The sequence below is a fragment of the Prosopis cineraria genome, unplaced genomic scaffold (assembly GCF_029017545.1).
Source record: "Prosopis cineraria cultivar Desert tree isolate PC_DT_omini unplaced genomic scaffold, ASM2901754v1 PC1, whole genome shotgun sequence".
Taxonomy (NCBI): domain Eukaryota; kingdom Viridiplantae; phylum Streptophyta; class Magnoliopsida; order Fabales; family Fabaceae; genus Prosopis; species Prosopis cineraria.
In genome coordinates this window covers 45,481,885-45,499,219 of record NW_026555332.1, presented here as the reverse complement: position 1 = coordinate 45,499,219, position 17,335 = coordinate 45,481,885, and the positions used below count along the sequence as shown (strand labels likewise).

General features: G+C 35.5%; 2 protein-coding genes across 2 annotated transcripts; both read left to right on the top strand.

Annotated features, from left to right (window-relative positions):
• Nucleotides 1-728: 728 nt before the first annotated feature.
• On the top strand, nt 729-8,494 carry LOC129313411 (ABC transporter C family member 5-like). Its single transcript, XM_054956480.1, is given in 12 exon segments — nt 729-3,657; nt 3,736-4,056; nt 4,137-4,223; nt 4,754-5,446; nt 5,537-5,701; nt 5,933-5,948; nt 5,951-6,226; nt 6,528-6,742; nt 6,949-7,254; nt 7,347-7,410; nt 7,523-7,762; nt 7,880-8,494. Coding segments are annotated over 12 exon segments (4,608 nt in total). The 5' UTR covers nt 729-1,545; the 3' UTR covers nt 7,993-8,494.
• Nucleotides 8,495-16,588: 8,094 nt separating this feature from the next.
• LOC129302012 (uncharacterized) lies at nt 16,589-16,957 on the top strand. The gene has a single exon (XM_054940678.1). The coding sequence runs from the start codon at nt 16,589-16,591 to the stop codon at nt 16,955-16,957; it is 369 nt and encodes a 122-aa protein (XP_054796653.1).
• The last annotated feature ends 378 nt before the right edge of the window (nt 16,958-17,335 follow it).

Here is a 17,335-nt window from a genome sequence, read left to right as displayed (position 1 = left end):
TATTATTATTTAAAGGTAATGATTAAGGTAAAAATATATCTGACTTTTTTATTATATAAAAAAATTAATTTTTAAAAGTATCACATAATTAAAAATTGGAAGAGTATTTGCCATTCTCCTTTTTCTTTCTTCGTTGTCAGAACAAACAGAAGGGGGGGGGTCTTTCTAGTATTTACTGGGTTTTAACTTATTCACAGAGAATGTGTGGTTCTCGCTGCTCCGCTTTAACAAGCATGTTTGGGGAGCTTCCATTTTCAAAAAAGCAAATGATTACACCATCATCGTCTTCCTTGTCTCTCTCTCATCTGAATCCCCCACTAGCACCATGGCATTGGCAACACCCTGTAAAGTGGTAACCCTAGTAGGTCCTCTAATGTAAAACACTGAATTGAACAATGGCCACGGCCCACTCGTGAATCGTGATATATTATTTTGCGGACTCATATTGGTATTGCATCATGATCTCATCGTACACCAGAAAGCATATGCACAACCACGCATGTCGTTATTATTCGCCAATTAACAATCTCCAGCAACAGATCTCATTTCAAAAACGTTGAATTCATCATTCGTTCGCTCGCCCTCTCATCCTTCCCCTCTCTGTGTACCATCATTGCCTTCCTCATAAACACTCGCACTGGCTCATCTATGTATATATATATATATATATAATCGTGAATGCCACTGAAATGGAGGGCTAAAAATTTTCTACTGAGGGGTTTATTTATTTATTTATTTATTTTTTTGCCTTCCTTCCTTTCGCTCACCGAAAGCAAGCTTAGCCCCTTCAGCTATATAGGGCTTGTTTGTTTATGTATTGATTTATTTTGTTCGAGTTACCTCCTCTCCTCTTTCTTATTTCACTTTCCAAAACGACCTATTTTGGGGATATCTGCCAGAAAGGTTCTGATTACCACACGCAAGTGTAAGGATTTGCACAGAGGTAGCAAAGTTTAAAACGAGAATATCAAAGAGAGCAGAAGAGAGAGCCCTCTCTTTCTGTCTCTCTGTTTCGCTGTTTCCTTTCGACATTGTTATAAACCTAGCGTAGCTTAACTTACTCATCACCATCGCTGTCGTTCTGAGATCACCCTAGTGTTCCCCTCTTTCTCATGTTCTTTCTCTATCTCTAACAGCTGGGTTTTGATACCTGTTGAGCTATTCTATAAATCTTGATCACAGGCTTGCCTCGACAATCCGCACCGGCTCTTCTGGTGATGTGGATTTTACCCACGTCAGGTTTTTGGTATTTTCCTCGGCAAATTTTGATATCTACACCTCCCTTTGTCCATTTCTGTGGATAGATATCGTACAAAAGGGGGACGAACGAAGTTCAAGCTATTTTCTTCGTCTTCGTTTTCCGTGTTCGTGAGATTCTGTTCTGTTTTGTTTTCGTGTGCAATGTATCTCTTGAGTCTATCTCCAAATACACATTTCTCCTCTTCATCTCCTTCGTGGTGAAATGCCCTTCTTCGCACGCTTTGATCTCTTCTCCTGCTTAGCTTCACACCGACTCACTCCTCTCAATTGTCGCGACATTCATCAATGGCTATCTCGCAATTGCTCGATAAAATCTCTTCTTCATCATTGCCTTCAAGATCGCCGAACTCCCTTTTGACAACGATCATAGGATTGCCCGTTTTGGAACTAGCCGCAATCTGCTTCAACTTAACTATTCTTCTCGTGTTTCTCCTTGTAATCTCAGCGAGGCAGATATTCGTGTGTGTTGGTCGAATTCGAATAAGCAAAGAAAACACGACTGGCGATCCAAATCCAATTAGTCGTAGTTATATCGACAGAAACACACACGACGTTAGAATCGGCACTAGTTTCAAATTGTCATTGCTCTGTAGTTTCTATGTGCTCTTTGTTCAAGTTCTGGTGTTGGGATTCGATACAGCTGCTTTGATCAGAGAATCGACTAATGGGAACACTGTGAACTGGTGGCTTCTTTCTTTGCCATCCGCGCAGGGTTTAGCTTGGTTTGTAATCAGCTTCTCTGCCTTGTACTGCAAACTCAACTCGTCTGAGAAGTTTCCGTTTTTGTTGAGGATTTGGTGGCTAGTTTCATTTGTAATTTGCTTGTGCACTTTGTACCTTGATGGGAGAGTACTTGCAGTGGAAGGTTCAAATCATCTTTCTTCTCATGTTGTGGCAAATTTTGCTGCCACTCCAGCTCTTGCTTTCCTGTGCATTGCTGCAGTTCGAGGTGTTACTGGCATAAAAGTTCGTAGAAACGTGGATCTTCAAGAGCCATTACTTGCTGAAGAACAAGAAGAAGAAGCAGGTTGTCTCAAGGTTACTCCATATAGTGATGCTGGGATTTTTAGCTTGGCCACTCTCTCTTGGCTCAACCAGCTGCTCTCAATAGGTGCTAAGAGACCGCTTGAGCTTAAGGACATTCCCCTTCTTGCGCCAAAAGATCGAGCTAAGTCCAATTACAAGATCTTGAACTCTAACTGGGAGAGATTGAAGGCTGAAAATCCTTCAAAACAGCCCTCATTAGCTTGGGCGATTCTCAAGTCTTACTGGAAGGAGGCAGCTTGTAATGCCATCTTTGCTGGTATGAATACTCTTGTCTCGTATGTAGGTCCATACATGATAAGTTACTTCGTTGATTACTTAGGTGGTAAAGAGACATTCCCGTATGAAGGGTATATCCTTGCGGGGACATTTTTTTCTGCAAAGCTCATTGAGACCCTAACAACAAGACAATGGTATTTGGGGGTGGACATCTTGGGTATGCATGTCCGGTCAGCTCTAACAGCAATGGTATATCGAAAGGGACTCAGGCTCTCAAGCTCAGCTAAGCAAAGTCACACAAGCGGGGAGATTGTTAACTACATGGCTGTGGATGTTCAGAGGGTAGGGGATTACTCTTGGTATCTTCATGACATGTGGATGCTTCCCCTTCAAATCATTCTCGCCCTTGCAATTTTGTACAAGAATGTTGGACTTGCTTCAATTGCAACATTGATTGCTACAATCATTTCCATTGTTGTTACTATTCCTGTGGCTAGGATACAAGAAAATTTTCAAGACAAATTAATGGCTGCTAAGGATGAAAGAATGAGAAAAACATCAGAGTGCTTGAGGAATATGAGGATCCTCAAGTTGCAAGCTTGGGAGGATCGATATCGGATACAGTTGGAAGAAATGCGTGGAGTAGAGTTCAAGTGGCTACGTAAAGCCCTCTATTCTCAGGCTTTTATCACTTTCATCTTTTGGAGCTCTCCTATATTCGTTTCTGCTATCACTTTTGGCACTTCAATATTGTTGGGGGGTCAGTTGACTGCAGGTGGAGTTCTGTCTGCTCTTGCTACTTTCAGGATCCTTCAAGAGCCTTTGAGGAATTTTCCTGACTTGGTATCAACAATGGCCCAGACAAAAGTTTCTCTTGATCGCATATCTACTTTCCTGCAAGAAGAACAATTGCAAGAGGATGCAACTACCATCTTGCCACGAGGAACTTCCGGCATTGCCATTGAGATTAAGGATGGTGTCTTCTGCTGGGACCCTTCTTCGAGGCCTACTCTCTCAGGGATACAAATGAAAGTGAAAAGGGGTATGCGTGTGGCTGTTTGTGGCATGGTTGGTTCTGGGAAATCAAGCCTCCTTTCTTGCATCCTTGGAGAGATTCCTAAGCTTTCTGGTGAAGTATGTTGGCCAACTTAAGCTCTTAATTACATCTTTATAAAGACATCCTTCTGCTAAGTATATTGGATTGTTTTGCAGGTAAGAGTTTGTGGCTCGGCAGCTTATGTCTCCCAATCAGCATGGATACAGTCAGGAAATATTGAAGAAAATATCCTTTTTGGAAGCCCCATGGATAAAGCGAAGTACAAGAGAGTTCTTCATGCTTGTTCGCTGAAGAGGGACTTGGAACTTTTCTCTCATGGAGACCAGACAATTATAGGCGAGCGAGGTATAAACTTGAGTGGAGGCCAGAAGCAGCGGGTGCAGCTTGCACGAGCTCTTTATCAAGATGCTGATATTTATCTCCTTGATGATCCCTTCAGTGCAGTTGATGCTCACACTGGATCAGAATTGTTTAACGTATGTTTTACTTGACATAGAGTTGAATCTTTTTAAGTGAATTGGATTTGGCCTAATATATGTTATAAATAAATCTGCAGGAATATATATTGACAGCACTAGCAGATAAAACAGTTATTTTTGTGACCCATCAAGTGGAATTTCTCCCTGCCGCTGATTTGATACTGGTATTCCTACATGGATTCATCTTTGTTAGTTATATTTTAATGCATTGGCAGCCTATTTGATGAAGATTATTTTAAAACCTGTAGATTGTAAGAATCAAGACATTCTATTTGTTTGCTTATTTAGTTAGGGAAAGTTTATTTATCTCGACATTGTTCTGTTTTACAACAACTCTGTCATGTTATTAGTGAAACTTTTAGAAATTGGTGATTATGATGCTTTCAGTTTCTTTTTAATTTCAAATAGCTTATTTTGATTACGATATTGCTGTTTTGTCTCTTTAGCTGCCAATTTTAGTTTATCTTTGCTTACATAGATATTTAGTTTTTGAAAGGACTAGGATGGATATTCTTGCTTATATTTTCATGTGAAATTTTATGTTGCTTTTCGGTGTAGGAATTTTCAAGTTCTATACTAACTGAGATTACGATCCTTCATTTAGTATGAACTGAAAAAGATGATTTTTTTTTTAGATAGAAAATATAAATGTAAGTGATATCAACTCTAAATATTTTCCCCCTCCTTTCTCAAGGTTCTTAAAGAAGGCTGGATCATACAGGCAGGAAAATATGATGATCTTTTACAAGCAGGAACAGATTTCAAAACTCTAGTTTCGGCTCATCATGAAGCCATTGAGGCTATGGATATTCCTAATCACTCGGAAGATTCAGATGAAAATGTGTCCTTGGAGGCATCTGTTATGGCTAGTAAAACTTCCATTATATCTGCAAATGATATTGAAAGTCTAGCAAAGGAAATGCAAGAAGGTTCATCAGTTTCAGATCAGAAAGCAATCAAGGAGAAGAAGGCGGCAAAACGGTCAAGGAAAAAACAGCTTGTTCAGGAAGAGGAGAGGGTAAGAGGCAGAGTTAGCATGAGGGTGTACTTGTCATACATGGCTGCAGCATATAAGGGCTTACTGATTCCACTCATAATCATTGCACAAGCATTATTTCAGTTTCTTCAAATTGCTAGTAATTGGTGGATGGCTTGGGCAAATCCTCAAACTGAAGGAGACCAACCCAGAGTAACTCCTATGGTTCTTCTACTGGTGTACATGGCTCTGGCTTTTGGAAGCTCTTGGTTTATATTTATGAGGGCTGTTCTGGTGGCTACATTTGGTCTAGCAGCTGCACAGAAACTTTTTATAAAGATGCTTAGAAGTGTTTTCCATGCACCAATGTCTTTCTTTGACTCAACACCAGCCGGAAGGATATTGAATCGTGTAAGTTCTTTTTTTGAAAATGAAAATGCTCGAGTCCTATCTCTCAATTATGGTGTACTTTATTATATAATCTAAGTCATATTTTGCCAGGTATCAGTTGATCAGAGTGTTGTGGATCTTGACATCCCTTTTAGACTAGGAGGATTTGCTTCAACAACAATACAACTTATTGGCATTGTTGGTGTAATGACAAAGGTTACCTGGCAAGTTTTGCTTCTCGTTGTCCCAATGGCTGTGGCTTGTTTGTGGATGCAGGTAATCATAATTTTTCGACATCAATTTTGAACCTTTCAAGTAGGTGTTTAAAAACCTCTGCAAAGGAACAAGAGCTACATGTTCAAGCTTCCTTTGCTAGTATTTCTTCTTCGCAGTTTGTTTGTGGAATTTAAACTGTTGTACCTCATGATTTTGCAGTTTGTTTTTCTACCCCATAGTGCTATGATTGGTTTAATGAACCGCACTAATCATCAATCTATTTTGTTGTAGAAATACTACATGGCTTCTTCAGGGAGCTGGTTCGTATTGTAAGCATCCAGAAATCTCCAGTTATTCATCTTTTTGGTGAATCAATCGCTGGAGCAGCCACCATCAGGGGATTTGGACAAGAAAAAAGGTTCATGAAGAGAAACCTCTATCTTCTGGACTCTTTTGCACGGCCATTCTTTTGCAGTCTTGCAGCTATTGAGTGGCTTTGCCTGCGTATGGAATTATTGTCAACCTTTGTATTTGCCTTCTGCATGATATTACTAGTGAGCTTTCCACATGGAAGTATTGATCCTAGTGAGTATACAATCCCCATGGCTTCCCTTGCTTATTTTCATAAGCTTAGTGATTTTATTAGAAACTGTCACTGGAAAATGACCCTTCTTAAGAAACATAACATGAAACAAAAATAATTTATAAGCTCAAGGTGATTTTGCCCACCTACTGCACATCATTTAGTCTATGGCTTGTTATTGTTGCTTTTGAATTCTTCAGCACTGCATAAAGTTATGAGGAAAGGTCTTAAATGATGGCAGATGTTGGACACAGAGGTCTAGGATATACTTTTGTCACTGATCACCATTACTTTTTTGTATAGGCATGGCTGGACTTGCTGTGACGTATGGCTTGAATTTGAATGCACGCCTGTCACGGTGGATTCTTAGCTTTTGCAAACTCGAGAATAAAATAATATCTATTGAAAGGATTTATCAATACAGCCAAATTCCTAGTGAAGCACCAACTATTATTGAAGACACTCGCCCTCCATCCTCGTGGCCTGAGAATGGGACAATCGGTATTATTGATTTGAAGGTACTTAGTTAAGTTTCATATTATGTATTTGGTCATCAATATCAATATGAAATATAAAATTCATTAGCAAGCTGCATTGTAGTAATGAACAGTGTGGCTTATTCCTCAAACTTCATGTAATGTACTGCTCATTTATTTATTCCGTAAAAAGTTGAATAGGCTTATTCTTTGTTCTGTTAGCCTAACCTGCCCTATTACTTTTAAAGGTTCGTTACAAAGAGAATCTTCCATTGGTGCTTCATGGAATATCATGCACATTTCCTGGTGGGAAGAAGATTGGAATAGTTGGACGTACTGGTAGTGGCAAATCTACTTTAATACAAGCATTGTTTCGATTGGTTGAACCATCAAGTGGGAGTATCCTTATAGACAACATTAATATTACAAGCATTGGCCTTCACGACCTTCGAAGCCGTCTGAGTATCATACCTCAAGATCCAACCTTATTTGAAGGGACTATACGAGGCAATCTTGATCCTCTTGAAGAGCACTCTGATAAAGAGATTTGGGAGGTTGATAATTAACTTTAATGAATAGATATGTTATCAGATGATTAATTTTAATTCTTCTTCTCTGATTATCATTGAATTTTAATTTTTGACAGGCACTAGATAAGTCTCAGCTTGGAGAGATTATTCGTCAGAAAGAGGAGAAGCTTGATACACAAGGTAAGCAGAATATACAGAGTTTATTTTCTTCTCCATCCTTCCTACAATGAAGGAATGGAGAAGGGTTTGAGTCACCAGTAACGATCATAATGCATGTTCTCATATTCTGCAGTGCTTGAAAATGGAGATAATTGGAGCGTAGGGCAGCGACAACTTGTGGCACTGGGGCGGGCTTTGTTGAAGCAGTCAAGGATACTTGTGCTGGATGAAGCAACAGCATCAGTTGATACAGCCACTGATAATCTTATACAGAAGATTATTCGGACAGAGTTTAGAGATTGCACTGTCTGCACTATTGCACATCGTATTCCTACTGTTATTGACAGCGATCTTGTTCTGGTTCTCAGTGATGGTGAGTGAAGTTACATCCCATTATTTTCTTCCCTTGAATTTGCGATCAATCCTACATTATGGGGTTAGAATTATTATATTTGGAAACTTATTATTATTATTATTATTATTTTGTCAGGTCGAGTGGTGGAGTTTGACACGCCATCTCGACTATTAGAGGACAAGTCCTCCATGTTTCTGAAGCTGGTGACAGAGTATTCATCAAGGTCAAGTGGCATACCAGATTTTTGAACTGGATGGCAGGCCTCAAAGCCTTCAGAGTTGGTGGTGACGAGAGAGCTCAAGACAAGCTCAAAGGTTGAAGCAGCAAGGTCAGCCTCAGTTGCTGCTGCGGCTGCAACAGCATCATTCGGCATATTCAGGAAAAAGGGAAAGAAAAGAGGTGCAAGTGATTCCCCATGAAGCACGCAAGCAAGCAAGCAAGCACTGAAATGGGAGGAAACCATTAGATTCTAGTTTGAAAGTTAACTCATTTTGGAGGAATTAATGCGTGGATGGACAGCATGCTTTGTAACACAAAAATAAGATAGACCTTACTGTCATTACATTAAAGGTGAATAAGGGCCTCTTCAAATTAGATTCAATATCAATCATGTGCAATAATAAGTAGTCTTAGACAGGCGTTAGTTTTTGTTCTTTGATGAGTCAGGATAAATGTGTAGGGCTGAACTAGTGTTCTTGTATTCCACGGTTCCTTGCTGGCAGAAATTCAATGTTGGCTTATTCTCTTCAACAGTTTACTAATGTTCTCGTTTCTGATTGTATATTTAAGACTTGTTTGTTTTAACTTATTTCATAGAAAAATTACTTATTTTTTTAAAAGAAGATTTATTTTGTGAATTTGTATGATGTTTGTTTAAAATTTTAAAGATAATTAAAATTTAAAAAAAGTCTATTTTTTATTATTTTAAGAAATTACTTTGAGGAGTTTCTGAAAATAATTTAATGTGATAGATGAGAGAGAGTTTTAAAAAAGCAAGATACACAAATATATTATAAAATTATAAAATTATATAATAAATTATTTTTATAGAACAAAAATTAAAGAAGATATCATAAAATTTAAAAATAACTAACTAATAATCACTTTTTTTATTGTAATTAAATATAAAATAATGTCTGTTTTTTATAAAATCTACAAAATAAAATCTTTAAACTATCTAAAAGTTATTTATTTTTTAATTTTAAACAAATGGACCTTTAATGATCTTTTATTGTATCTCCACCCACAAAAACATATAGCTATTATTAATAGCTACGTAATTGTTTTATTAAAAAAATAGAGTAGTGAGAAACAAATAACTTCCCACTTTCTTCACGTTAATAACTATATTCTGTTTACTTTATAATTTATATGGTGCTGTATAATTTTTTAGCCTAAATTCTGAAATGCGCCAAAGTCATATATATTGTTAGCACAAATAAAAATATATTTACTTTGATGTTTTTCTTGTTACAATATTTACTTTGAATCCATTCTCCTAATCAACTCATAAGAGCAACAGATGTGATCTCTTAGGGGCCAATAGTGCCCAATTGGTGATTTTTAAGGCAGTAGTGGCCCAAACTCCTTTTGAAGCAGGCCTTCATCTTGCGGATGTTGCCCTCATTCTCAATCCAACTTGGGTTGGATCCAACGTACTCTCAGGGCTGGATCCTCTAAATTTGCAAAGTTAACACCGTTTTTGGAGAAAGATAAAGTAATGTAAATGGACAAGTATAATGAAGATGGCAAAAAAGAAAAAAAAAGAAGAAGCATCAAGTACAATGAAGAAGTGCGCATCTACACACAACACAGCATCATTCTCTTTCTTGTGAGTCATTCTCTCACTAGATTTTAGTTTATCAGTAAAGTCTTAGACTGATTGAATCTGCTTGTGGAAAGTATATGGAAGGTATAAATGAGGTCAAGGTTTGTCGTCTTCTTGACATAGGGATTACTGTTGGATCACAGTGGCTATAGAAAGAACTTTAGAGTGGAATTATTATTCAGAAGCTGCATCTCGGCATAATTTTAACATGCATAAGAATAGCAGACAGAAAGGAAAACAACCATAGCACCAGTCCAGTAGATGGTGGCCCAACGACTGAAGTCCGAAACTAATAAAGTCCTCTGTGGTCCCCTGAGCTAAAATCTGTTTTGCAGAGGAGTCATTGCTACAGTATTTGGAGCAATGGATCTGGATTACAAGGTCATGTTGCGCAACTACTGGGTATGCTGCAGGAATGTGGCATCGTTTCAAAGAAAACAGACTTTTGTCCCAAAAGAAAAATATTTCAATTACTTTTTAACCAACTTATTGTATTGCCACGTTTTTTGATAATACCATTCTCTTCTGCTAAAATGGGGCCTCAAGTGCAGGTTCACTTCTGAGGTTCTGAAGATTCGCATTGTCATCCCAAACTGATGGGGGACTTAGGACAGGTAGTTTCAGCGTGAGATCATGATCCCCACTCCTTTATGGTTTGAATGGATGAATAAGTGGTGCTAATTTCATGCATTTTTTCCATCTGCTGTTTATGCTAATCTTACAGTGACTAATAGATTGTGCCTATGAAATACAACCCGATAGGTGAAAATTCAACTAAAGCAGTGATGGCATAGACTAACGTTGTTATTAAACTTGTTAGTATGAATCTTCTCATGTGATTCTGCTCCTTGAATGTTTCAAAAGAGTTAGAAAATGTGATTGTCATGTATTCATCCTGGGCTCCTGGCACTGTCTAAGGCTTCTGGTATGAGACAAGAAACTACAGCTTTGAAGAAGTGAACCCATCACCTGGCTAGGAAACTTGCAGCTGTACATTCCTTTACATCAGTCTCATGCCATATCATGTACTGGCTGTTAACATCTAAATTTATCATCAACATATTTTTCAATTTTTTTCCTATACTCACATCACATGCACCAAATACTTCCATGTCTGTGCGTATGATGTCTGTAGGAAATGATATCTTATCATTTAAAAAGCTATGGTTATGTAAAAGAATATGTAAACCTATGTGAAATAAAGTCTTCAAAAATAATTATGCAGCTAAGTTAAAGCTTTATCACTACACTGGGTTCAGTAATGATCTAGAGGCCTGGATTAAATGTGACTGTTTAAAACTGTTTATATGGACTCTGGAGCCTCTTGCAAGCTCCAGGTGTTATCTTGAAATAGATTTCAGTCTTGATTTTGAGGCTTACAACAATTGTGAGATTTAGTTCATACATATTAAGTCAATCAGGAACTTTACAAACCCTGGCTTGAATTGATTATGCGTCCGCGCTAAAGTTTCTGGTTGCATGCTTCGATGTTACCTCGATTGTTCTCTCGGTACTATTTGTCGATTGTATAACAAGTAATTGATAAGTTGGTATTTTACATAAATTAATATATATTTTCTGCTCTTTCATTCACTAATCAATGTGTAAATTGACAGAAATTTGGAAAAAATATCTCACTTTGTGAGTTTTCAGCATTTTTAGGAAAAAAAGAGCGAAAATAAGATAAGCCCAAAAAGAGTTGCCTGCTTGCGAGCAAGTGATGAAGAAAAGTCTTCCCCGCTTGGACATAACTAAGCACGAAGAAATCCTCACCTTGAATCTCTTCCTTGCATGGAGAATGCATGAAGAAAGGTTGACTGCGTGTGGACATTTTGAGACTCGACACTCGACCATGCACGGAGGAGATTGCGGAGATGGCTTACTCATCATTCGACCCCACGCCGACATGAGACTGAAGGATACGACCGTACGCAGACGTATGCAGTGAACTTTGTTAACAAATGCTTGACTTTCTTATCAAAGCATTTTTCACATACAGTAACTATTGTTAAGTTCGACGTCATTTTTTTTCTAATTAGGTGCCACACATTATGGTTATTTTTTTAAACTACACTATCATTTGTATCTTATTAAATTTGCCTACCTGTGCAACGCACGAGATTGTGGCTAGTTTTTTTGAATCCAAATGCGAAATTAAACAATATCTTATAAAATCATATGAGATAAAATAGAACTTAAAGGCCAAAAAGATGCAAAAAATTATAAATAAAACCCTAATAGACTTCTAAGAGTGTCGAAATTTATAACTGAAACTATGAAAGTAATTTTGAGGCATCAATCAAGTATTTGGAGGCTAGATTAGAGATTTAAGAGTCATCATGGAGCATCCTTTGGAGATTTTTTTTTTTTTTCTCTTCTACTCTATGTCTTTGATTCTTTGTATTGTTTTTGAATTGTTTTGCATACTTAGAGCTATGAATGGCTAGATTTCTTTTATCTTTAGGGATTCTATGAAGATTTAATAATTTGTAGATATATGTTTTTCTTGTCATCAATTTTGATGAATGCTTTAATGCATAATAAGTTTTATTTTTGTTCTCATACTACTCTAATGGCCAATTTTAACATGTTTGGATTTTGGTTTTTGCCTTTGACAAGAGGGAATTTCAAATAGATTGTGTATGATGTAACACATCAAATTTTTTTTTAAATAATTTAACTCAACCAATTGGGTTACAGCCACCCAACATATTTTTATATTAATAATTTTAATATAAAATATTTTATAATTGGCTTCAACTTACATAATATAACATTTCAGATAAATTTTTACCTCCCACATGCCACTAGGCTAAATCACATTTATCCATCCTTATACTTTCAACAAGTAAACTAAATCACATTTGTCCATCCTTATACTCCCAACAAGTAAAATAAATAATTTAATCAATTTTCAACACAAGCCAGTTATTTGGCGTCATAATCATGCCATTTTAACCAATCTAAAGTAAATTAAATATTAAAATTACAGTCATCCAAAGTATACCAAAAATAGAAATAGTTTGAAAGGCATGATTACATTTATATATTCATATAATTGACAATAAACAAAAAGCCCTAATATTGACAATATAACACATTATAAATCATAAATTAAATACCCAAAAGAGATAGTGGATCTATGCCACTAAGCCTCTGAGACTCCTTCACGTGTCACTCGTGGCTCTTCTCCTGAAAATTGTTAACCACATAATGAGACTCAAAAGTTCCAGTAACCAATACCAATTTATGATAATGTATACAAACAGTTAAGTGTGTGCTTACTAAGTGAGAATTAAAAATAATATAATTCCAACAAATATAAGAAATATTACAATACACACAAACAATCATCTTTATATCCCTCCATTAGCCTCGAGCCGTAGTCCTCACTCGGTGCTAAATTACCCGGCCAAAAGTAGATTAGCTCGAGCCATTACAAGCCACCTATTGAGCTCCAATAGGGGCGTATCACGTGGCACATAAATACAACAATAATAGCAAGTCTACCAACACCTCCCACAATAATCAAACAAATTCATAATAATATTCCACAATTATACAATATTACAAAATTTATAATTTTCTCAATAATTACCCAATTAATATGAAGTAACACTAATCACAAATTAAAAGCATGGTTACCACGTGGCTTTTTTAATAAATTATTTCTTATAATTTCTCTCCCACCACAATCTTCACCAATAATACAATCTACAAATAACATATTATTTATAAATATTAGTTTCAATTTTTAAAACTAATAAAATAATTTTAATAATAGAATTAAAAATAACATAATTCTTAATCTCAATCTTAATACAAATCTAGAGTCAATACTATTAAGTAAAATTTTTAACTCCTCTTTTAATTATCAATAAACATTAATAATCTAAAAATTAACTTCTAAACTAATTTCTATTATCAAAATTTTCTTTTTAATTTATAAATTCATACCTAAAATATTCAAAAATTAAAAATTGAGTCTCTAGCTTAGAATCATAATCCTATAGCCATAATAATTCATTTCTCATCCCAAATAATCATCTAAACCTCAATAAATCAACATATATTTTCAGATCTAGTTTAAAATTTGATCCATAAGCCATAAATTCAAAGATCACCAATAAATTTATACTCTAGAATATTTATTATACTACTAACAACCTCAAAAATCATATTTATTCAACATAAATTCATCCCTCTTCCAGATCTTAAATTTTTTACCACTATAAAATCAGAAATCAAAGAGGAAGGATGCTTAAGAAAATTTTTTAGAATACTTACTTAGTCTTGAAAAGCTTAAAATCACACCCTAAATATCCTATTAAAAATTCTTACCTTAAAAATTCAGATCTCCTGCACCGGCGACTCACGCTCACTCTGCCTCAGCTCGCGCACGAAGGAAAGAATGAAGAAATGAAGGAAACGGGTGAGTTTTTATAAAAATTAAGTGGGTCTCACAGCTTTTTTTATTATTTCTTCTTTCCTCTCTCTCCCTTTTTTTATTATTATATACATAATCATTGCACCAAAAGCGCTCACGTTTTCTTCCTTCTTTCCTTCCTCTTTCTCATACCTTTTCTCTTTCTTTCTTTTATAATAATAATAATAATTTAATAATATTTTATTTATTTATTTTTTAATTAATTAATTTTTTTTAATTTTTTTATTTTAATTTAGAATTATATCCTAAATTAAATTTAATAATCATTTTCTACTAATTTGCTTACCTCTAAATATTTTTCAAAATTTATATTAACCCAAATTAACTATTAAAATTTAAATTGGGATGTTACATATGAAGCAACTTAAGATTAGATTTAATCTAATTTGTGCTTGAGATAGAAAAATACTTAAGAGCCCTAGATAATCTTTTAAGGCTTGTATAGAATTGAATCAAGATTTGTTTGAGAAATCATAGTATAATTAGATTATGGGTTTTGTAATTGATGGATGCATAATCTAATTTAAATCATTAATTTTAAAGTTAAATTAGAATGTGATAATTAGGATAAATTAAATTGCAAAGTATAAAAAGGGATCATAATTCTTAGGGAGCTCTTTAATTATTAATCTTATCTTGAATTTACCTTTTATCTTATTTTATTTTATTTTATTTTTATTTTTAAATTTAACAAAAATTTTACCTTTGATCGGATAACTTAATTGAAACGAAAACAACTTTCAGTTGTGTCCAATTTCTTTTATTTAGTTTCTTGCGAGACAATCTTGATTCGCTCTACCACATTGGATCCATACACTTGTGTGTTTTATAATTTTGTGCGCATCAGTAATCTAATTTGATCCGATACTCTATTATCTAAATGTTAATCTGAGGGGATGCAGATTGCCTAGGAGCATACATGGACTTATCATCTGTCATGAGATTTATTATTTACGTCTCTTTGTGTAGGGGCATCTCCATCAACTCCGTCGAGGATGCTAAAAGCCAAAGCTGCAGCTGAGGAAGAGATCTTGATGGAATTATTGTAAGTCAATAGATCAGTTTACAATTTCTGCCAATTAAAGATGAACAAAGAAGGCCATTGTGCTATATATATATTGACTATCTTGCTTTTAATTTTCTAAGATGGAATGGCTGAGGCTTTGGTTTTTTGACATAAAGGCGAATTCTCCTGATTGATAAGGAAGGAAGCCAAATATCTTACATGTTAATAGAGTGTATTTAATTCTCTTGCGCATCGTTGTGTACCACTGCTAACTCTTCAATATCCTGGATTTCCTTAGAATCTCCTGGATATTGTTGGGTAAGGGAATATTGTGACATAAATTACTGCAACTTGTTAAAATTTCTACAGAAAGTAGATTTGCAGCTGTTCTAGTGCTGATGGACAACATAAAGCTGATGTCTAATTATGAATACATTATGGCTTCCATGAGGATATCTGTGTTCATTTTCTGTTGAAATGTAAAATCTGGGTAAATTTTAGGCTATGCAGCCTTGCTACCAGAATTAAAGCCTCAGTTCTTGACATGTACCTGTACAGTCCACAATAATGAAAGCTGCTATCATAATTAGTACAGAAGATCAAATTTTGAAATGATGGGCTCACTGTGCAAAAAGTATAGCTTTCTTCCATTGATTGTGATTGGGGAGGCACCAAAAAGGGTATAGTAAATCTTGAAAGAAGTTAGGGGAATTGCAAATCTTTCTCTTTTTACAAAAATGTCATGCTCGTGGATCTTTCTTTTGGCATATCAATTCATGTGTGGGTATATCTTTTCTGACAAACGCAGCTATCCTAGAATCCAGCATGTATATGTTGTTGATGTCACTGTAGCACTTGTTTCAGCGTTCAAAGAAGATGGAACTAGCACGGGAAATATTTATGAGCTGGGTGTTCCTGAGATCTTTAAAATGTTTGAATCATAGTTTTTGTTTTCATCTCTTTATAATTGTCAAATAATAGCTCGTCAAAATACTAAGAGACGTTGAGGAAGAGAGAATAGTTGAGAAGATGTAAACTTCTGTAAATGCAGGCAGAACTCAATATTTTACATACCTAGGGATGCAGTGTTTATTACGCCTCTGGAAAGTGATTTCCAGTGGGGGAAAAAGTACTACTGCTCAAGTCACATATCAATCTGTCTTGACTCATAAGTTTAGCAGAAAAAAATTTGTTTATGACCTAAACATAAAGTTGTTGATGTGCATTCATTTATGTGCCATTAGGTGGCATGCATATATCTGAGTTGATTGCTCAGAGTTGTAATTTTATCTAGCCAGTTTGGTGTTTTAAGTCATTTCACTGCTCAAAGTTGTGTCCGCTTTGAGTGCCCTTCAAGCCATTCCACTGGCATGACAGGTTTTCTTCATCTGGAGGCAACCGACAGATCTAGTATATATAAACTCTAATTAATTAAGAAAGCCTCACTGAGAAATCAGCATGCCTCCTATGAATGAAGAACAAAACAACCCAAGAACATGATCAAATAGCAGCAACATTAGATGTAGCTGAATCTGGCACTCGAGAGAAATTAAGGAACGAGACATGGACTCGAATGGCAAGCATGGCTCATCTGATGAGTACATCAACTTGGATGGAAACAACGTTGGAGCATCAATGCGAGTGTACCAGAGAAGCTTCAAAGGTGAACCAAAAGATTGCTGCTGCATCAACATTTATATAAACAGTAATGTTCAGGGTGTGTCCAATTCGGTGTTGCATGGCAGCCAAGTGAAGATGACGGAGCCAGGAATTAGGTTGTACTTTGACGATCTCAAGGTGGATGGACGAACCAACATAACCAACAACATCTCAAGGCCTGGTTCTTGGCTTTACCTACTACTTCTTTTTGCTTTCTTAGTTTTTCTCTTTCTGCTGGTTTCCTCAACCAGAATTTTTATCATTATTATCTGATCGAACAGGGCCAAACTACACCTCATTAAATTTACGAGTATGTACTCGCAGCGTCGGTACCATGGTAAAATATTGATATGAGTCATTTTTTTAAGGGTTCAAATAATGCTGGCAATGTTTTAAAAGCTAGATAGGGTATTGAAACAGAAAGGCCAGTGAATCTTAAAATATGTCTAGTTGTTAATAAAATAACACAATATAATCATAAATTAATAATATTATAAATTTTATAATTTTATAACTTTTCAAATATAGTTAGATCTTAGTTAAATTAGGTATGAGTATATTACAAATTATTTGCATTTGCATTTGTAGTTGTTAATATTTTCTTAAAAAAATAATTTCAAATCATATTTTGTGTGTATGTGTTAATTTTTG

What these genes read in the sequence shown, in the direction of transcription:
- LOC129302012 (XM_054940678.1), top strand. Translation starts at nt 16,589, where the DNA reads ATGGACTCGAATGGCAAGCATGGCTCATCTGATGAGTACATCAACTTG.